The sequence below is a fragment of the Scyliorhinus torazame genome, chromosome 10 (genome assembly GCF_047496885.1).
Source record: "Scyliorhinus torazame isolate Kashiwa2021f chromosome 10, sScyTor2.1, whole genome shotgun sequence".
NCBI lineage: Eukaryota > Metazoa > Chordata > Chondrichthyes > Carcharhiniformes > Scyliorhinidae > Scyliorhinus > Scyliorhinus torazame.
This window is the reverse complement of record NC_092716.1, coordinates 17,306,356-17,328,138: the sequence shown is the minus strand read 5'-3', so window position 1 is coordinate 17,328,138 and position 21,783 is coordinate 17,306,356. Positions and strand designations below refer to the sequence as shown.

Sequence of the window (21,783 nt, the reverse complement as noted above, 5' to 3'; positions counted from 1 at the left end):
TATCTTCCAGCAGTTTTACGATAAAGCTTGAGGAGCTTTTCTAGGTCTTTTGGTGCAGGTAACAATCTTTGATTCAAGCGGTTCACCTGCTGGAAGTTAAATGGTATGTTTCACAGCACGGGTGAATCAGAAAATCTTAAAGAGGTGAGTCAGGAATTTGTAGCTCTACTATCAAAAAAAATACAATGGCACAAATCACAACACTGAACATATACTCATGGTACCACCACAAGCTAATATACAACTCGCTATTGATTATTAATTTTTTTGTTTTACTTACTGATTTGGCAAAGGTGAAGAAGCTTTTTGTTTCTCCGGTAACCATGTTTGAAGAGCCTAGAAGTTGGTGAATACATGGTTGTAATGCTTGCACGACACGAATATTCTTTCACATTAATGCAATGACACAAACCACTTATTATTTAACTTTTGAGCTTCTCAAACATGCTCAGTCTCTTTAAGTGTTCGCCGGGTGTGAAACCCGCACTTACCGTACAGGATGTAGGTTCCGAGCGGTTTCAAGAGGCCAAGGCCCTTGCCGGTATTTTCACCGCACAGGCAATCCAGGACAATGTCGACTCCATCAGGGGAGATCCTGCAGTGGAACCAAGAATGGACCTTACTACAAAACCTATCTATGGACATCGAATTACACTGGGTTTACTGCACAGTAACAGGCCATTTGCACCAATAGCAGTGTTTATGCTCCATACAATCCTCCTCCTGCTCTATTTCATCCAACTCTATCATCGTAGCCTCCTACTGCACCGTAGCACAGTGGTTAGCATTGTTGCTTCACAGCGCCAGGGACCCGGGCTCGATTACCAGCTTGAGTCACTGTCCGCGCGGAGTCTGCACGTTCCCCATATTTGCGTGGGTTTTTTCCGGGTGCTCCGGTTTCCTCTCAACTCCTGAAAGACGTGCTGTTAGGTAATTTGGACATTCTGAATTCTCCCTCTGTGTACCCGAACAGCCGCCGGAATGTGGCGACTGGGGGATTTTCACAGTAACTTCATTGCAGTGTTAATGTAAGACTACTTGTGACACTAATAAATATCATTATTATTAATTTGGCCCTTGTGGTTTTTTAAAATTCATTTTATCGGGGATGTAACCTTCGCTGGCTAGGCCAGCATTTGTTGCCCATCCCTAATTGCCCTTGAAGGTGTTGGTGAGCTGCCTTCTTGAACCGCTGAAGTCCCTGAGGTGTAGGTACACCCATTGTGCTGTCTCCAAATCAGTGTATCAGTAATCTTTACAATACCACAATGGAACAGCTGCCAAAGGAAATAGTCACAGACCCATTACTTGAAATCTTCGAAACCCATCTTTTGGTCATTTTCATTCATTATCAGGGCCACCATCTCGTTAGGCCATGCTTGGTTTAGCCAGCACTAACTATATAAATGTTGATGGAATATGGATGTTAGTATTGTGGTATTATAGGTATTATGGTACCTGATAGGCTAAAGCACCATTGGTGGAAACTGTAGGCTTTCTATTGGTTAGAATGTATGATAGCTCCGCCCTGCTAGGCGGGGTATAGTGGTAAAGACCGGAAAGAAGCACAGGATGGTCATCGACTACAGTCAGACCATCAACAGGTTTACGCAGCTGGATACGTACCCTCTCCCCCGCATATCCGACCTGGTAAACAGGATTGCGCATTATAAGGTCTTCTCCACGGTGGATCTCAAGTCCGCCTACCACCAGCACCCCATCCACACTAGTGACCGCAAATACACTGCCTTCGAGGCAGGTGGGCGGCTCTATCACTTCTTAAGGGTTTCCTTTGGTGTCACCAACGGGGTCTCGGTCTTCCAGCGCGAGATGGACCGAATGGTTGACCGGTACGGTTTACGGGCAACATTCCTGTATCTCGATAATGTCACCTTCTGCGGCCATGACCAGCAGGACCACGACACCAACCTCCGAAAATTTCTCCAGACCGCTAAAATCCTTAACCTTACATACAACAAGGATAAATGCGTGTTTAGCACCGACCGCCCAGCCAACCTCGGCTACGTAGTGCGAATTGGGGTTATAGGCCCCGACCCTGAACGCATGCGCCCCCTTATGGAGTTCCCCCTCCCTCACTGCTCCAAGGCCCTGAAACGTTGCCTAGGGTTTTTTAGCTACTATGCCCAGTGGGTCCCCAACAATGCGGACAAGGCCCGTCCCCTGATCCAATCCACAGCTTTTCCCCTGTCGATAGAGGCCCGCCAGGCCTTCAGCCACATCAAAGCAGACATTGCAAAGGCCACGATACATGCCATCGACGAGTCCCTCCCCTTCCAGGTCGAGAGCGATGCGTCCAACGTAGCTCTGGCGGCCACCCTCAACCAAGCGGGCAGACCCGTGGCCTTCTTCTCTCGTACCCTCCATACCTCCGAAATCCTCCACTCCTCAGTCGAAAAGGAGGCCCAGGCCATAGTAGAAGCTGTGCAACATTGGAGGCATTACCTGGCCGGCAGGAGATTCGCTCTCCTCACGGACCAACGGTCGGTTGCTTTCATGTTTAATAATGCACAGCGGACAAGATAAAAAATGACAAGACCTTGCGGTGGAGGATCGAACTCTCCACCTACAACTACGAGATCTTGTATCGTCCCGGGAAGCTAAACGAGCCTCCTGACGCCCTGTCCCGCGGCACATGTGCCACCGCACAAGTGGACCGCCTCCGAGCCCTCCACGAGGACCTCTGCCACCCGGGGGGGTCACTCGCTTTTTCCATTTTGTCAAGACCTGCAACCTGCCCTACTCCATCGAGGAGGTCAGGACAGCCACCAGGGACTGCCAAATCTAAGCGGAGTGCAAACCGCACTTCTACTGACCAGAGAAAACGCACCTGATAAAGGCTTCCCATCCTCCCGTCCCTTTGAACGCCTCAGCATGGACTTCAAATGCCCCCTCCCCTCCACCGACCGCAACATGTGCTTCCTGAACGTGATTGACGAGTACTCCCGGTTCCCATTCGCCATCCCCTGCCCCGACATGACCGCAACCACCGTCATCAAGGCCCTCCATAGCATCTTTGCACTGTTCGGGTTCCCCGCTTACATACACAGTGATAGGGGTCCTCCTTTATGAGCGACGAACTGCGTCAATTCCTGCTCAGCAAGGGCATCGCCTCGAGCAGGACGACCAGTTACAACCCCCGGGGTAACGGACAGGTAGAGAGGGAGAACGGAACGGTCTGGAAGACCATCCTACTGGCCCTACGGTCCAGGAACCTCCCAGTCTCCCGCTGGCAAGAAGTCCTCCCAGATGCCCTCCACTCCATCCGGTCACTGCTTTGTACGACCACCAATCAGACACCTCACGAACGTCTCCTTGTCTTTCCCAGGAAGTCCTCCTCTGGGACCTTGCTCCCGACTGGCTGGCAGCCCCCGGACCCATCCTGCTCTGAAAACACGTGCGGGCGCACAAGTCGGACCCGTTGATAGAGAGGGTCCATCTGCTCCATGCTAACCCCCAGTACTCCTATGTGGCGTACGCCGACGGCCGACAAGATACGGTCTCCCTACGGGACCTGGCGCCCGCCGGAACCACACGCACACCCCAGCCACCAGTCCCACCCTCCCCTCCACTGCAGCACCTTACAGGAGGATCGGTCCTTCCGCCGGCCCCGTCTAGGCCCCCCCACCCACCGACGCCCCCCTCAGGCACTCCCTTCCCAGGTCAACCGTTTTCCCCACCAGCGCCGTCTAGGGGTGCGAGATGGAGATCGAAGCCACGCTCCCAGAGTCACAGATGCCCAAGCCTCCACCGGAGTCACCACCGAAGCTCCGACGATCACAGAGGACGACCAGGGCCCCCGATCGACTGATTGCTTCATTTTAATTGTAAACTGTAAATATAAACCATCAAATGTACATAGCTATCAGAATTGTAAATAGTTACTAAACACTGTACGGAGGTATTACGGTACCTCCATAACTAATTATACCATGTTGCCATGTTTTGTGGTTTCAGGCCACCACCCCCGCCGCACCCTTTTTTAACAGGGGGTGAATGTGGTATTATAGGTATTACGGTACCTGATAGGCTAAAGTACCATTGGTGGAAACTGTATGCTTTCTATTGGTTAGAATGTATGATAGGTCCGCCCTGCTAGGCGGGGTATAAGAGCCCCTGCCACCCCAGCAGCCTTCATTCTGTACCTGAGCTGCTGAGGGAAACATCTAGCTTATGAAAGCCTTCAGTTGGACTACAACCTCGCTTTAGTGGTCATTGATTGTGCATCAAGTATGTGGCACTGCCACAACTAAAGCAGAAAGAGAAGTCTCTGTTTTTACCCAATCAAACACCTTCAAACCCCTTCAAGGTTTTAAGTAGCTGACTCCTCTTTTCGAAGAACCCTTGGCTGGTCAGTCTTACCCGAGGGTTAGAATTTTTCAGTTCACTCACGTTGAATATAGTTATGACCTGGTCAGTTTTTGATTTTGCCGTTTGGACATCTGTGCCGTTCAAAGTAGTTTCCCAACTTACTTTTGCATCTCACAAGGTGCGACTTTTTATCTTGCCGCCATTTAGGATTGCCACTTGATTTTCACCAGCAGCGAGCACATAATGTCTCATGCCCACATGCCTATCAGCTCACCCCACTCCCACTTTGGGCATGGTTGTGGAAGCCGCTTTGGCACTTTCAAAAGGGAGCTGGATATATTCGTAGAAAAGAACACAAGGTTATGGGAAAATTGAAATGTTTGTACAGAGAGCTAAGAAGTGCATGATGGGCTAGTAGCCATTTTCTGTCTGCAAGATTCCACAAGATAGATTCTGAGAGGTTGTTTTCCCCTGGCTAGAGCGTCTAGAACCAGGAGGTCATGGTCCCTGAATAAGAGTTGGCGATTTAGGATTGAAAAGGAATGGGCTGCGGGATTCCCCTTGGGCGGGATCCTCCGCTTCTCCGGCAACACCCCCCCACCAGCGGCTTTCCCGATGGCATGGGGTGGCCACATAGGAAACTCCGTTGGCCGGCCGCGGGAACGGAGAATCCTGCTGCTGGGGGGGGGGGGGGGGGGGGCGCGCCGGGTAACGGGGCTAGCAGGACGGAAAATCCCGCCTTGGGTCCTCCACACCAAAAAGCTGCAAATACTCTCCTGATGAGTCTGTTCAAGACCAAGACCACTAGATGTTTGGAAGCTCAGAGAATCAAGTCCTATGAGGATAAGCAGAAAGGTAGGATTGAGGTAGAAGAGCAGCCAGGTTCAAGAGGCCAAATGGCCCATCTTGCTCCTATTTCTTATGTCCTTATGCGAGGCAGCTGGGCAACAAATGAACATAAACAGTTGGAAGTGATACCATAAGACATAGGAGCGGAAGTAAGGCCATTCGGCCCATCTAGTCCACTCCACCATTCAATCATGGCTGATTTCAACTCCATTTACCCGCTCTCTCTCCATAGCCCTTAATTCCTTGAGAAATCAAGAATTTATCAACTTCTGTCTTAAAGACACTCAACGTCCCGGCCTCCACCGCCCTCTGTGGCAATGAATTCCACAGACCCACCACTCTCTGGCTGAAGACATTTCTCCTCCACTCTGTTCTAAAGTGACTCCCTTTTATTCTAATGCTGTGCCCCGGGTCCTAGTCTCCCCTGCTAATGGAAACAACTTCCCTACGTCCACCCTATCTAAGCCGTTCATTATCTTGTAAGTTTCTATTAGATCTCCCCTCAACCTCCTAAACTCCAATGAATATAATCCCAGGATCCTCAGACGTTCATCGTATGTTCGGCCTACCATTCCTGGGATCATCCGTGTGAATCTCCACTGGACCCGCTCCAGTGCCAGTATGTCCTTCCTGAGGTGTGGGGCCCAAAATTGCTCACAGTATTCTAAATTTACCATGTCAGCAAAATATTTCCAGATTCTGAATTCTCCCACTGAGGTAGAAAAGGGGTCAGTTGTTCCGGTAACAATTACAAAAGTAGAGCAAATAGGCTGATCTGTACAAGTGCCGGGAGAGGAAACGGGCTCCTGGGCATTTTTATAATGCCTAGTTCTTCCTGAACTAAGCATTTGGAGCTCTGGGTGGAATTGAATGTCGGTAACGGAGTTTTGTCCGCGGGCTAGAGGATGGGAGAGAACCTCGCATTACCTACTGGCAGGAAGGTCAAACTGCGCAGTGTCATAATATCCACCCATGGATATAATGAGATGCAGGCAGGCAGTGATTGACACATAGGATGACCAGTAAGCATACAACACAGCACAGCCAATCACCAGAAAGGACACTACCACTATAAAGCCAGAGGGCATTCGGTTTCCCGCTTTCTCGGGACCCAGCTACTGAGACAGTCAGAGTCCACGAGCTAGCAAGCACAAACACCATGCGGTAGCTAGTAAGTCTGGTCAGGCTTAATACTACAAGGTCACTAGTCAGATCAGTATAGTGTCGACCCACAGCTGAATATAGTTGAATAAAACAGTGTTGGATCTTCTCCTGCGTTAGACGCCTGTTTCTAACTTCCCTGCATCGAGTGCAGCCCACATCGAACCAACCTACCTAACACATCATGGTACCAGAGTGATATTGATCTTGACGGACCTACCTCGAGTGAATCAGCATCGACCAGCAAGCAGCCATCCAGCAAAATGGAAAACATCCAGCCTCCTCCGCATCTCCGGCAACCTCGGCGCCAACTGGAAAATCTTCAAGCAAAAGTTCCTCTTGTACATCGAAGCCTCCGACCTCGAGGCAGCATTGGACGCCAGGAAGATCGCGCTATTTCTCTCCACTGCGGGGGACCACGCCATCCATATCTACAATTTGCTTACGTTCGCCGACGGTGAAGACAAAATTAAATTCAAAACAGTCCTGCTGAAGTTCGACAGCCACTGCGACATTGAGGTGAATGAGAGCTTTGAATGGTACATCTTCCAGCAGAGGCTTCAGGGTAAGGATGACCCTTTTCAGTCCTTCTTTACCCATCTCCGCATCCTAGCGCAGTCGTGTAACTATGACTCGGCGGCTGATTCCATGATCCGGGATCAGATCGTTTTTGGGGTCCACTCCGACTCCCTGCGGCAGCAGCTCCTTAAAATCAAACAGTTGACACTCTCTGTCGCTATCAAGACGTGCGTTGTCCACGAGCATGCCAAGAATCGTTACTCCCACATCAGGGCAGCAGAAACTGCAAAGCTGGCCTCCCACGAGGCAGAAAGAGTGCAGGCCATTGCACAGATGCAGGGCCTGAGCATCGAGGAGAGTGGCCGTGTCGCACGCTTTTCTCGGATCCCTGCGCATGCGCGCCACGACTGAGAGGACAATGAGGCCGACAACCCGACTGCGCAGGTGCATACGTCGGCCGGCCGCACTGAGCATGCGCGATGGCGCGCGAATCGCGGTGCGTCAGCGTCATGACGTGTCCGAATTGTGGCTCCGCCCACTTAAAGCGGCAATGTCCGGCAAGAGGACTCCGATGTCTCCAGTGTGGCAAGTTTGGCCACTATGCAGCCCTCTGCAGATCCACTCCACCACTCAGCAGCCAGCGATCCCAGCTGCGGCGCAGAACCAACCTGCCTAACACATCAGGCAGCAGTGCCTAGAAGGAACAAGCAGTCCAACGGGGAAATAAGAATTTTGGTCAGAACTGTTTTTTCCTTCTGGGTGGACCTTCGGCGGGATCAGGGGCTGGAGGAACCCCCCTCCACCAAGAGCTGCTGGCCAGTCAGAGGCAGGCAGCTGTACACTGGGGAGGCGGTATCTGCCGTCGGTAATACATCCGCCTGGGGCCCAGGACTACCGAGGTATCCATGTAGGCCAGAACAGGTCAGCAGCAAGGCCAGGGGCTGACTCTCAGCAGCACCCCCCTCTTCCTGATGCTGTGTCCCTCGATTGGTCACTGATTGCCTGACAATGACAGATGCCACCGGAAGGCTTGCTTTTGGGCCTGTCGCATGTTAAGCCGCCCCCCACTGCAGGTGCTGATTTGAGTCATTAATTTCCCACTTAAGGGCCTCAATTGATGAGTCACTCAGCTCAAGGATAATTAGAAATGGCCACCAAACACTGGCCTTGCCAGCGATGACCACATTCCATGAAAAGCAACCATGAGGCCTTTTTTTCTTTCAAGTCTTTGTCCTTAGTATTAGTATAAACTATTTCAAAAGACTTGTGGGTTGTGAGCCTGGCTCGAAAGACTGACTTTATTGACCTTCCCTAGTTGTTCTGAGAAGGTGGTAGGAACATTCTCTGCTCGCTGCAACACATTATCATCACACTCTCCTCGTGTGATTTTGTTCATAATGTTGTCCCCTCTAAATCATTGTAGGCAATGTAGTGGACCTGCTCATAAAATATAAAAAATCTTGCAAATGCAGCAATTTCCTGCAAGAATAACAGTCATTTTCAGTGACATTTCTTCAACTAGGCTTTTCAATCAGGCATTTTTTTAAGCTAATGTGATTCTATCAATATTGCTAATCTCGGAGTTTTTAAAATTCATTTACGGGATGTGGGAGTCGCTGATTAGGCCAGCATTTATTGCCCATCCCTAGTTGCCCTTCAGAAGGTAGTGGTGAGTTGCCTTCTTGGACTGCTACAGTTCTTGAGGTGTAGGTACATCCACTGTGCTATTAGGGATGGAGTTCCAGGATTTTGTCCCAGCGACAGTGAAGGAACGGCAATATATTTCCAAGTCAGGGTGGTGAGTGACTTGGAAGGGAGCCTTCGGGTGGTGGGGTTCCCAGGTATCTGCTGCTCTTGTCTTTCTAGATGGTAGTGGCTGTGGATTTGGAAGGTGTTGTCTAAGGAACCTTGGTGAGTTCCTGCAATGCATCTTGTGGATGGTGCACACGGATGCCACTGTTCATGGGTGGTGGAGGCTTTGAATGTTTGTGGGAAGGGGAGCAATCAAGTGCGCTGCTTTGTCCTGGATGGTGTCAAGCGTCTTGAGTGTTGTTGGAGCAGCACTCACCCAGACAGGTGGAGAGTATTCCATTACACTCCTGACTTGTGCCTTGCAGATGGTGGACAGGCAGATGGTGGCCTGACCAGAGTTATCTTGGCTTTGGTCTTTAAGGTAAATGGTACTGTTGCCAAGTTACCTCTCTCCAAGGAACATTAAAACAGGGTTGGGCCATTCAGCTACTCAAACCTGTTCCACCATTCAATAGGGTCAAAGCTGCTCTGCATCACATGCTGGCTCCATATCCTGGACCACTGGAGGAAATGATAGTGAGAGGCAACAGGGAGGAAACAAGTGAGGGGGAAAGCCAGAAAAGATGGGGTAAGGGGATGAGAAAAGAATCAAATCAGCTCTGTGGAGGATGAAAAGGATGTGAAGGTGAAGGATGGGAAAGGAGTTTGAGGGGACATGGGTGGAAGGGGAGCAGGATTGATCGGACATAAGGTTGAGGCAGGTAAAGGCTGGGGATGATATAGGGAGGGATTGGTGGCGGAGCAAATCAGACAGGGGTTGGAGAAAGGAAGGCACTTGGGTAAGTGAAGGAAAGGCGAGTGAGTGGTTGGAAAAGGTAACAGATCAAAGCAGGATTGGGAGGGGGGGGGGTGGAAGGAGAGGGAAGGCACGAGCTAAGTGAAGATAACTTTGCTATGGAAGAAAGATTGACAAGATTTTGTAACATAGTGGGTAACATACCTTCCCTTGAGGCAGAGGCTCCAGGTTCGAGTCCCTCTTCAGGACTTGATGGCCAAGGAAAGCACATTCCTAATCTGCCAAACCGCTTCACTCTCAGCCATTCCTTGTCATTTCCCCATACCCCCGCACAATGTTTCTATTCAAGTAATCATCTAACACCCTCTTGAATGCTTTGATTGAACCTGCCTCCACCACACTTCAGGTAGTGCATTCCAGACTCCAACCACTCATCATATTTTCTTCTAATGCAAATAATTTTACTACTGTGCCATCTCATTCTTGATCCTTATCTACTCTGCCCAGCCCCCTCATGATTTTGAACATCTCTATCAAATTTCCTTTCAGGCTTCTTCTCTTCAAACAGAACCTCTCCAATCTAGCCTCATAACTGAAGTTTCTCATCCCTGGAACCATTCTTGCCAACCTCTTCTGCGCTCTCTCCAATATGTTCACATATTCCTACAGTGTGTACACAATACTACAGCTGAGATCTAACTAATGTCTTGAATATGTCTGGTTTAACTCCTTGCTCTTGTGCTCTGTGCCCTAGTTATAAAGCCCAAGGTACTATATGCTTTATTAACTTCTCTCTCCACCTTTCCTGCCAACTTCAATGACCTATGCACATATATACCCAGATCTCTTCTAAGTTTAAGAAAATGGAAACCTGGATTGCATAGGTAGGAATTTTCATCAAATGCCGAACACCTTTAATAATTTTACTCCTTATTTTATCTCTCTTGTTCTACCAAAATGCATCACCGCACACTTCTATGCATTGAACTTCATCTGCCATCTATCTGCCCACTCCAGGAACTTGTCAATACACTTCAGAATTTCTATAATGTCCTCTTCACAGTTTCCAATACTTCCAAGTTTTGTACCATCTGCAAACTTTGAAATTGTCTCCTGCACACTAAGATTTTGATCATTAATAATATATCAGGAAAAGCAAGGATCCCAATACTGACCCCCTGGAGAACACCATTACGAACCTTCCTCCAGCCCATAATATGTCCATTGACCATAAATCTCTGCTTCCTATTATTCAGCCAATTTTGTATCCACATTGCTACTGTCCCTTTTATGCCATGAGCTATGACTTTTCTCACACGTCTGTTGTGTGGCACTGGATCGAATACCTTCTTAAAGTCCATGTCCGCCACATCAACAGCATTACCCTCATTGACCCTTTCTGTTACCTCCTCAAAAGGATTCAGCAAGTTGCTTCAACACAATTCTCCCTTTAGAAATCCATGCTGGCTCTTCTTAATCAACCCACCATTTTTCCATGTGACTGCTAATTCTTCAATGCTGGGTCAGTGATGTTGGGCGCCTTTTCAATATGCCCCACGCTTGGCAGCAGACACTGAATACGGCACGAAGCAACCAGGTGGATAATTAATGAGATCGGCACCGGATGATTCGGTGTGTTTTCCCGCCAGCCTCCGCAGTAGGGAATACTCCGGGCGGGATTCTCCGCCTGGCGAGATTCTCCATTTTGTCGGCCCCCCGGGGGTTTCCCGACAGCGTGGGGCTGCCCCACAATGGGAAACCCCATTGACCGGCCGGCGTAACGGAGAATCCCGACGGCGAGTCGGGGCAGAAATGTGGCGAGGCGGGCGGAGAATCCAGCCCTCCATGTTTCCGTCCCGTCATGGCAGTCTCAAAAGAGGAGGGGAGTGAGGAGGGAAAACAGAAACAGCGGAGAAGGCAAGAGGAAAGAAGAGAGGAAGATAAGGAGGAAGTAAGGAGGGGGAGATATAGAAGGTGAAGGAAAAGAAAGGGAAGAACATTTTGAGAAACCTTTTATACGGTCAGACTTTTGGTTTCCTATCATGAAAAGGCTAACAACTCAATTGCTGTTTGAATGCTTTCAGCAAACGCAATTAACAGGAAATGTTGACGCCTTCCATTCCTATTTTGTAATTGCATGATGATTATGTTACGAATCAATGATCCGGTGCCTTTTCTTTCATGTATTACCAGGCCAGTATAATGCTTGCAAAGTGAGATTCCTGAATGAACACATGTTAATGTCCGATTTGAGACCAGTTTAATGTGAGGAGTTGAGAACTGTTTTGAAATTGCTTTAATTTGCTCCAGTGAAGAATCCTGAGACATCAGAGAAAATGAACCTATCCGTCTACACTGATGTTGAAGTCAAGGTCCCAGAGGTGAAGAAATATAGTAGCACACAGCTCCACAACATCTGCTGCTGAGTGAATTGAATTTTTCTTTGTTCTTTCACATTAGTCCTTTGCGAGCATACAGTGTCCTTAAAGCAATCTGTTTGTCTGATAATGGAAGATCTGTGTTTGTCCTTTAACTATTCAAGGAGATGCTTCATTCTTTGCTCGTGACTTGTGTCGTGAGAATTAGGTCAAAACTCTCTTTGATGAGATGAAGCTTGAGTAGAGCTAGAAACTTCTGCCACCATCTCAAATTCCACCCCAACTATGACCCTTTTCTCCATAAGGTGGGGCTTATCAGAAAGGTCAGGTTCCTGGCAACATCCTGGCAAGAGCTAACCTGATGGTATTGGCAGTATCAGAAGCGGGGGTGTAGGATATTGAAGGACAGAATCACCCGAAAGACTTAGAGCCCTGTCTGAAGGCCACGGCTTTTGGCAGTCAGATATTGTACGGAAGGCTGGATGGAAAGCAAACCATTACCAGGCTTCCTCCCCAATGCCCCGTTCTGGAGCCCAGCACCATCTCTGGTCCAGGGAATGGCAGGAACTCAGGTACAGGCATGTCCACCCGGCTGCCATTGACATGTGACAGATGGTAAGGGTGGGCAGTGCTGTTCCTAATATGGGTGTGGAAAGGGCCAAGCTGTGAGGGCAGCTATTGCCCTCACCTCCCAACATTTCCCTGGCATTTCCAAATGATCCCACCCTGTTTTGCATTACCAGGTTCACCTGAGGGACGAATGAATAGAATTCTTCATGATTATGGGCGCTCTTCAGCCACCGGGAGCAACGGGGTGAATCCTGCGAGAACGTGACAAGGTGCCATTTAGTACTGGTTTCCACAAACATGGACCAGGCGTGATGGCACCTCGGGTGTTCTTGTAAGTCATTGGAGACCCCCAGGTGGTCGGGAACATGGTAGGATGGTACCATTGCACTCCCCCTGGTACCTGGGCACTACCAACCTGGAACCCTGTAAGTGCCACTCAGGCACTCTGGCAGTGGCACCCTACCAGAGCATCCAGGTGGCACTGCCAGGGTGCCCAGGTTCCAGGTTGGCACTGCCAGCAGTCAGGCCGCGATGCACCTTGCCCCTTAAGGGAGAGAGGTTTCAGGAGCCCCACAAAGGTTTAGGGGGTGAAGGGGCGGGTCCTGAAAACAGGGGAGGTCCTGAAAGAGTGAGGTGTAGAGATCAGGCAGCCGGTCAAAATGTCGCCCCGATCTGCGAGGAGACGGTCCTCACCAGTGCAGGAAATCACTAAAGTTTGGCCTCAACGAGGTGAATCTCCCCGAGCTCCAAAAACCCAGCAAAGTGCCGGTGAATAGTGGAGTGAGTCTTGGCGCTGTAGCCACCAAGAAACACCCTGCCAAACGGGCCTGAAAGCGGACCCTGTTTCATGTCCACTGAATCGCGCCCTATAAAAGGATTTGATGGGGCGGATGTACGGAAGGTGTTACCACCTGCAGATGAGACCAAAACTAGGTGCCAGAAATATAAGACCGCCTCTAATCCAGTAGGAAATTCAGGAATTCTGTACTAACCCGAATTTCTGATGATTCCCCTAAGAATAATCTTCACTTCACCAACCTGAAGCAATGATGAAATTATCTGGGACCTGAATCGGTATACTGTATTATTTTACATCTTAATTTATTTTTTTATATATTGATAAAGATGGAAGTAAAAAGAATTCTGTTCTTCACATCCTGAGTACTTGCATATTAGTTTTTGCTTCAACTATTGTGCTGTATTCCATTGCTAAATAGAACTCGCCTTTAATTGCCATTTTTCATTACCCAACATCAATGGGGCAGCACGGTAGCACAAGTGATTAGCACTGTGGCTTCACAGCGCCAGGGTCCCAAGTTCGATTCCCCGCTGGGTCACTGTCTGTGCGGAGTCTGCACGTTCTCCCCGTGTCTGCATGGGTTTCCTCCGGATGCTCCGGTTTCCTCCCACAGTTCAAAGACTGTTAGGTAGATTGGCTGTGATAAATTGCCCTTGGTGACCAAAAAAGGTTAGGAGGGTTATTGGGTTATGGGTATAGGGTGGAAGTGAGGGCTTAAGTGGGTCGGTGCAGACTCGATGGGCTGAATGGCCTCCTTCTGCACTGTATATTCTATGAGTTCTATCATCCATTCCCCGCACATGCCGAATAACAAAGATTTTACTGTAGTGAAAGCAAATAGCTTGGATGTATTTAACGGGAAGCTAGATAAGCACAAGAGAGAGAGGGAAAGAGGCCTGAATTCTCCAGCCATTGGGACTCTGCAGGCAGCGCAATTCTCCCATCGGGGGTCTAAGTGCCGACGCCGGAGTGAAAACCGGAGTGTTTCACTCCGACGTAGGAGCCCGCTCCCAGCCCCCTATTCTCCCGCCCCCGGGGGGCTAGGAGCGGCGTCGCGTCATTTACGCGTAAAAGCGGCGCAGCTTAAATGACGTGGCCGGCGCCGCGTAAATTAGGTCACCCGCGCAGGCGCGGTTGCCGTCCTCCCCGAGGCCGCCCCGCAAGAAGATGGCAGATGGATCATGCAGGGCGGCGGAGGAAAGGAGGTCCTCCTTCTGAGAGGCCCGCCCGCCAATCGGTGGGCACCGATCACGGGCCAGACCCCATTTGAGGCCCCCCCCCCGGTGCAGGAACACCCCTCCCCCGCCCACAGGCCGCCCCCCCCCCCCAGCGTTCCCACGCTGTTCCCGCCGGCAGCGACCAGGTGTGGACGGCGCCGGCGGGAACCCGTCGTATTGGGCAGGCCGCTCGGCCCATCCGGGCCAGAGAATCGCCGTTCGCCCGTTGCAAACGGCGAGCGGAGATTCTCCCAGCGGCCGGCCGTGATTCTCGCTGCGCTTGTTTGGGGGGGGGGTGAGAATCGTGGGCAGGCGTCGGGGCGGCGTTGCGGGACACGCGCGGCGCCCCGGCGATTCTCCCTACCGGCGTGGTGGGGGAGAATTCTGCCCTCCTGATCCCAGAGTATTTGCCTGGGACTCTGAATTACTAGTCCAGTAACATTACCATAATCCACTGCCTCCCCCTCATTTGTTCCCTCCCTGTCCCTCTTTCACCCCCTCCAAATCACGTTTCTCGCACTTTCATTTCTGTCCTATTCTGGCTGGATCATTTTCCCTTATTTTCTCTGCCTGTTGCATCTTCAATCCATGTTGCACCCGGGTTGCTCTCTCTTTACTTCCTACGAACAAACACAAATACATCTTGTATCCTTGAGTGCTTGAATGAAGAATTCCACATTACTGCCATTTTAAAGTTTCGCCTCCAAGACTCTCAAAGACTTTCTCTGTTCAAAGTAATGCGAAAAAAATATTGTTTGTCGTCAAAACAATTGAGTACAAAACATGACAGGGGCACAAATAAGACGAGTGGCTGCATGCTGTCTCTGCTGAGGTGCATAGGCTGATGCAAGTCAGGGAAACAATTTGGTGCAATGTTTGGATGAACAACTTGAAAAATGAAAATCGCTTATTGTCACAAGTAGGCTTCAAATGAAGTTACTGTGAAAAGCCCCTAGCCGCCACATTCTGGTGCCTGTTCGGGGAGTCTGGTACGGGAATTGAACCCACGTTGCTGGCCTTGGTATGCTTTACAAGCCAGCTATTTAGCCCACTGTGCTAAACCAGCCCCTGGCTGAGATATTTGCCCCCTAGCTGAAATATCTGAATTACAGACAGCCACAGGAGAGATGCCTGAAGATTAGAGGGTAGCAAATGTTGCGCCCTTGTTTACGAAGTCTTCCTGGACCACTCAAGCCTTCTCCCCCTCAACGATCAGCATAACTCTCTTAGTCCCTTCTTCCTCAAATGCTTACCGAGCCTCTCCTTAAATACCTAATCACACGTTGCATTCACTGAGGTAAGAATATAAGCCCAGGTGAAGAACCGTTGAGACCAGTGTGAACCTCCTTCATTAAATTTCCTCTTTGTCCCGATTGTTGTCTGAAGTGTCTGACTCACAACTGAGCACAGTTCACCCACACACAGCAAGCTGGCAGTTCATTGCCACCTTGATGTGATGCAGAGATCTTTGAGCTCCAATCATCCCTTGAGTGATGCCCTTGAGAGCTCCTTGCCCCTGCTAGGGTCTCCCATGGCAGCAAGGTGGAGGAAAAGTGCCAGATGCCAGACAAAGTACATGCAAAAAAAAAGGTAAATAGCAGAACAAGCGAAGGCAGATTGTGTGTCTTACCGGCTGCGAAGGTGGAAGAAGGTTGCATTGGCAAAATGGCCCCAACGCCTATGCTTCAATACGTCACCGAAAACTGGTCATCATCCTTCAAGAGCATATGGGCAATGATGGCGCCCCAAGGTTCCCACATTAAAAAAGCCAATCAATAGCTTCTGCCAGGGTCCATTTGCCAGCCCCTGGTCTGACAGCAACGATTGATGGTGAGGGTGTAAACCTGAGGACCTCTAGCTAAGAATCTGCACACAGACAACAGATGCACAAAGTCTGTTGGACACCTGTGTTGTACAGTGGCATCTCTGGACAGCACCATCTGTGACTGGGCAGCTCCTCAGCCAGGTTAATCACTTCCTCGTGTTTGAGGCAGAGCATTGGATGTCTGTAAGGTCTTTGAATTAGGAAGGCATCGCCGTCAAGCTTGACCCAACATCTGCATACGCAATCTTTGCCAGCAGTGGGGAAAGCAGGGTGTGGGTTAGAGCAGAGTGGTGGGCGAGGTGAGGTGTGAGAGGGGGTGGGGTGTTTTCATTGGATAGTGATCTGGAATAGAAAGCCCAATTAATAGATTCCCTTTCTCGGCTCATGGCAGCGAGATACCTGTTGAGACCAGCCAGCTGAGCACTGACCAAGGATTAAACCTAACCATTTCTGGTCTTCATATACTTCAGCGCTGCACTAGTTATCCACAGAGCCTATTGGTGGAGCTCTCCCCAACAGTGCTAGTCGTGGATGTTGAGCATTGGGTACCAGTCTTTTCGAGCTCCTTACCTTCTGAGGATTGGATAGGGCGGACAGTGAGAGCCTTTTTCCTCGGATGGTGATGTCTAGCACGAGGGGACATAGCTTTAAATTGAGGGGAGATAGATATAAGACTGATGTCAGACGTTGGTTCTTTACTCAGACAGTAGTAAGGGCGTGGAATGCCCTGCCTGCAACAGTAGTGGACTCGCCAACACTAAGGGCTGTTCAGCACAGGGCTAAATCGCTGGCTTTGAAAGAAGACCAAGGCAGGCCAGCAGCACGGTTCAATTCCCGTAACAGCCTCCCTGAACAGGCGCCGGAATGTGGCGACTAGGGGCTTTTCACAGTAACTTCATTGAAGCCTACTTGTGACAATAAGCGATTTTCATTTCATTTCATTTCATAAGGGCATTCAAATGGTCATTGGATAGACATATGGACGATAAGGGAATAGTGTAGATGGGCTTTAGAGTGGTTTCACAGGTCGGTGCAATATCGAGGGCCGAAGGGCCTGTACTGCGCTGTAATGTTCTATGTTCAATGTCTTACCTTTTCACATCCTGCACATAATCAGCATTCCTGTCAATCAGATGAGTGATGGAATCCTTGATAGCTTCATGTTTAAAGGAGGAGGCGGTTCCGAACACAGTCACATCTGGAATGGTGGAGCAGAGCTGGGCGATGGCTTGACCCTGTAGCAATCACACATTCAAATCCGGTTTTAGTTTGAACATTTGACAGTGTTCATGAAGAGCAGATGTGCCGACCCTCCCAAAAACATGATTTTAATCTTGAAAAGGAGTTCATTAGTTGCCACGCACACGTGACCCAGGATTAGCAACAGAAGGGCTTTTTTGGCTTTAATCTGTATCCAGTTGCTACAGTTCAGTTGGGATCCTGCTCTTTGCCTTGGCCAGAATTAGAATTACCTTGGAGGGGCCTTGTTAAGATCTCTATCCAGTGACTTCTGCTGGGAAATGCATTTATATCCCGCTCCAGTATCTCAAGTGCAAAATCTAAGCTGATGCTCTCAGTTCGATGCAGAGGCAGCATTGCGCCTTCAGAGATGCTGGTCGGGATTTTCCAACCTCCTCTGGACCCTTTCCAAGGCCAGCACATCCTTCCTTAGATACGGGGCCCATAACTGCTCACAATATTCCAAATGGGGTCTGACCAGAGCCTTATCTGGCCTCAGAAGTACATTCCTGGTCTTGTATTCTAGCCCTCTCAATGAGATGCTGAACCGAAGCTGTCTCGGTGAATATTGCAGTGGGGAAACTGACTGCCACATTTCCCTGCTTGACAACAGTGGCTAACCTTCCAAAATAATTACACTTCTCATATCAGCTTCACCAGCCGGGTGGTGGTAGTAGGAACAGCATCTTTGTGTCTTTTGAAGAGGGATGTTTAATTCTCTGTTTCTTGCCTCATAAACACAAAGATAACAAGTTCTGATCTTCATGCAGAACATCAGCCCATCTATTGTCTTTTCACATGTCAACTGATTTGTCAGCATTCGGCAACACTTTTTAAAAAAATCTATTTTCCATGCATCTGTGATTCATTCTGAACATTCTCTGTTGTTCTGATCCAACTAGGGCCAATTATTTTTACTGCAGAGAATATGTTCAATTATTTGAAAAGGTCACTCTCTCTCTGTATCCTCAGAGCTGAATGTATTCATCAAAGTAAATCCAAATCAAAGCCATTCCAGCTTGTCAAAAGAAATATTAACATATTGACACTCTGTGCAAAGATAAGTGCATTTTTCTTTCAGCATCATTGAGACCCATCATCGCATGGAGTTAAATCCAGTCTGCAAAGTGATCTTTGCCATGGTTAATGCTCCACTTGAGCCTCCTCCCACTCCTTGGCATCTAACTCCATCAGATCACATTCTCTGCTCCAGTAGCTGAAGTCATCCCATTACTTCAACACTGAGTCACTCATTAGGGCAGCACGGCAGCATAGTGGTTAGCACAATTGCTGCACAGCTCCAGGGTCTCAGGTTTGATTCCCAGCTTGGGTCACTGTCTGTGCGGAGTCTGCACGTCCTCCCCGTGTCTGTGTGGGTTTCCTCCGGGTGCTCCGGTTTCCTCCCACAGTCCAAAGATGTGCAGGTTAGGTGGATTGGCCATGCTAAATTGCCCATAGTGTCCAAAATTGCCCTTAGTGTTGGGTGGAGTTATTGGGTTATGGAGATAGGGTGGAGGTGTGGACCTTGGGTAGGGTGCTCTTTCCAAGAGCCGGTGCAGACGCGATGGGCCGAATGGCCTCCTTCTGCACTGTAAATTCTCTGATCTATGATCTACATCTAGATAACAGAAGGTCGTAAACCCTGGAACCATTCTCATGAATATTTCTGCACCCTCTCTGAAGCTTTCACATATTTCTAAAAGTGTGGCACCCAGAACTGGACGTAATACTCTCATTCCTTCCTTCTTCGATCAATCTACCGACGTTTCCTCAAGCAAATTTTCTTAACTTTTTGATAGATCTCATTCTGTTGCCTACTCAAGAGTCCTGTGCAGTGGGCAGCTATCCTACACTGGTGACTCGAGTCATTCATAGAAAAGATTAAGCACAATGTGTGCTTTGCAACAGTCTTTGCAGTTCTGCAGTTACAGGGTCAGAATTTGCCATCACAAATGACAGTCTGGTCCATCGCATTCGTTGTTGTTTAAGCGCAAGTGATATAGCAACTTCAGATGCACCGCGAAAACCAAATTCCAAAAGTATTCCCGAGTTAGCTTTGTGAAAGCTGCACCTTGCTGTCTTCCTCGCCATTGAAATGCATCAAATGGTGTGACATTGCTGTATTTGTCCGGTAGAAAAGAAATAAACCCACCACAGATAATTAGGGCTGGTGATTAGTAACATAAGTACCCTTTTAACAAGTATTAATTAATGCCACTGAAAATTAAGTATTACAAGTGTGGGCTCTCATTCCTTCAGAGTTCAATTGGTGTTGGGAGATTCAAAGAAATTGAATGTTTAAAATTTTAAAGAAAATTTGTTTTCATTTCCTTTTTGTCTCTCCCTCTCCCTTCATCCAATCTTTCTTTCCTTCTCTTTATTTATTTTTCTGCTCCTGATTTGCTACTGAATTCGCCGCTCCATTCTTGGTGCTTGTGTTGGTTATTGCTCAAAGCTCCAATGTAATTGGTTACAGTTGCTTGCCCTGTTCATTCAGGACTCGGATGTCCTGTTGCCTTGGTTTTGACCTTATCAGTTCCCACCTTCAGCAATTTACAGGACAAAACATAAGTGTGATAAAGCAGAAAAAGGGCAAGTATAACACAGTAGACACTAATTATTGCCATGCTAAAGCAATTTATGACCCATTCAATTGGAGTTATGTGGGATTCTGAAAAAGCAGATCGGGAAAAGTTGTTTCCACTATGATGCACTATCAATTACGGCGAGACGAGAGTAGAGAGTAATCGAGGCTTTATTAAGCAGAGATGTGGAGCCTCCTGCAGCTGCTGCCGAAATGGCTGCAGCTCGGTGAGCACACACATTTATACTCCACCTACTGGGCGGAGCCAGCAGGCAGGAATCTACCCCCGTACCTGTAGTACAGGAGCCTTATCGTATTACATCTCGTATGTGATATATACAACAGTGCTGACTACCACATTCACCCCCTGTTAAAAAAGAGTCCAGCGGGGGTGGTGGAAAACTATTTACATGCATTTTAAGGTTAACATTTTGGGGAAAGTTCACAAATTCAGCCGATCAGGTGCCGTGATACTCCGTTGTGAGCGCCGCAGTCCCAGTGGCAATGCAGGTGTCGGCTCGGTCGCCGGTGACTCCGGGAGCGTGTAGACCTCATCTTCATCCCCAGGTGGGTCCAAGGGGAGGACAGTACGCCACATAGGCGTACTGCGGGTTTGCATGGAGTAGCTATACCCTCTCGACCAACGGGTCCGCCTTGTGGAGTCGCACGGGCTTGCGGAGGAGAACAGGTCCTGGAGCCGCCAGCCACGTTGGACTTCCTGGGGAAGGCAAGGAGATGTTCCTGGGTGGTTGCATTAGTCGCCGTGCAAAGTAGCAATCGGATGGAGTGAAGGGGGTCGGGGAGGACCTCCTACCAGCAGGAGACCGGGAGATTTTTGGACCGTAGGGCCAGCTAGACGGCCTTCCAGACCGTCCCATTCTCACGCTCCACCTGCCCGTTTCCCCGGGGGTTGTAGCTGGTCGTGTTGCTCGAGGCGATACCCTTGCTGACCAGGTACTGACACAGCTCATCACTCATAAAGAAGGATTCCCGGTCGCTGTGGATGTAGGCAGGGAAACCGAACAGGGCGAAGATTGTGTTGAGTACTTTGATGACGGTGGCAGACATCATATCGGGGCCTGGGACGGCGAAGAAGGCATGATATCTTGTGCCCATCGATCTTTACCGTCGTCGACGCGGTTGCAAGGTTGTGCAGCCGGGACTGGTCGATCATGATGGAGGCGATCTGTAGCTGGTGTTGGAAGGCCCCTGGCTGGTCGGCAGGCGATGAGCGGCCCAATGAGGTGCCCGACGAGCAGGGGTCCTGAGGCGTGGAAGATGGCGGCGCCCACGGGGCGCATGTGGCGGTCGGTGTTAAAGATGGCGGCGCCCATGGGCCGCACGAGTCCTGATGGGGGGAAGATGGCGGCGCCCAAGGGCCCCACGTGTCCTGAGGCAAGCAAGATGGCGGCAGCCACGGGCCGCACGTGGTCCGAGGCGAGGAAGATGGCGGCGCCCACAGGCCGCACGTGGGTTGCGGGGGCGAAAATGGGAGCGCCCACGGGTCGCACGTGGGGGGTGCAGGAACAATGGGCCTGGTTGCAGCGGCGACCGAGCGGGCCTGGCACACATAGCGAAATGTCCTTTTTTCCCGCAGGCCTTGCAGAGTGCGCTCCACGACAGGCAGTGCTGCTGGGGGTGCTTTGTCTGTCCGCAGAAGTAACACTTAGGTCCCCCGGGGTTGGCCGGCTGCCGCACGGCGCAGGCTTGGGGTTGGCTGGGTGCTGTCACTGGTGGGGTCCACGATGGGGTGTTCGCTGGTGGG

At 49.7% G+C, this 21,783-nt stretch overlaps 1 protein-coding gene across 1 annotated transcript in view; it reads right to left on the bottom strand.

The window, feature by feature from the left end:
- LOC140384788 (synaptic vesicle membrane protein VAT-1 homolog-like) overlaps nucleotides 1–21,783 on the bottom strand; it is an 83,178-nt gene that overhangs the window by 2,038 nt on the left and 59,357 nt on the right. Inside the window, exons 4-6 of the mRNA XM_072466780.1 lie at nucleotides 17,288–17,430; nucleotides 492–595; nucleotides 281–336 (exon numbers count right to left, since the gene is read on the bottom strand). Coding sequence (XP_072322881.1) covers nucleotides 281–336; nucleotides 492–595; nucleotides 17,288–17,430 — 303 coding nt within the window. The remainder of the gene's footprint in view (nucleotides 1–280; nucleotides 337–491; nucleotides 596–17,287; nucleotides 17,431–21,783) is intronic.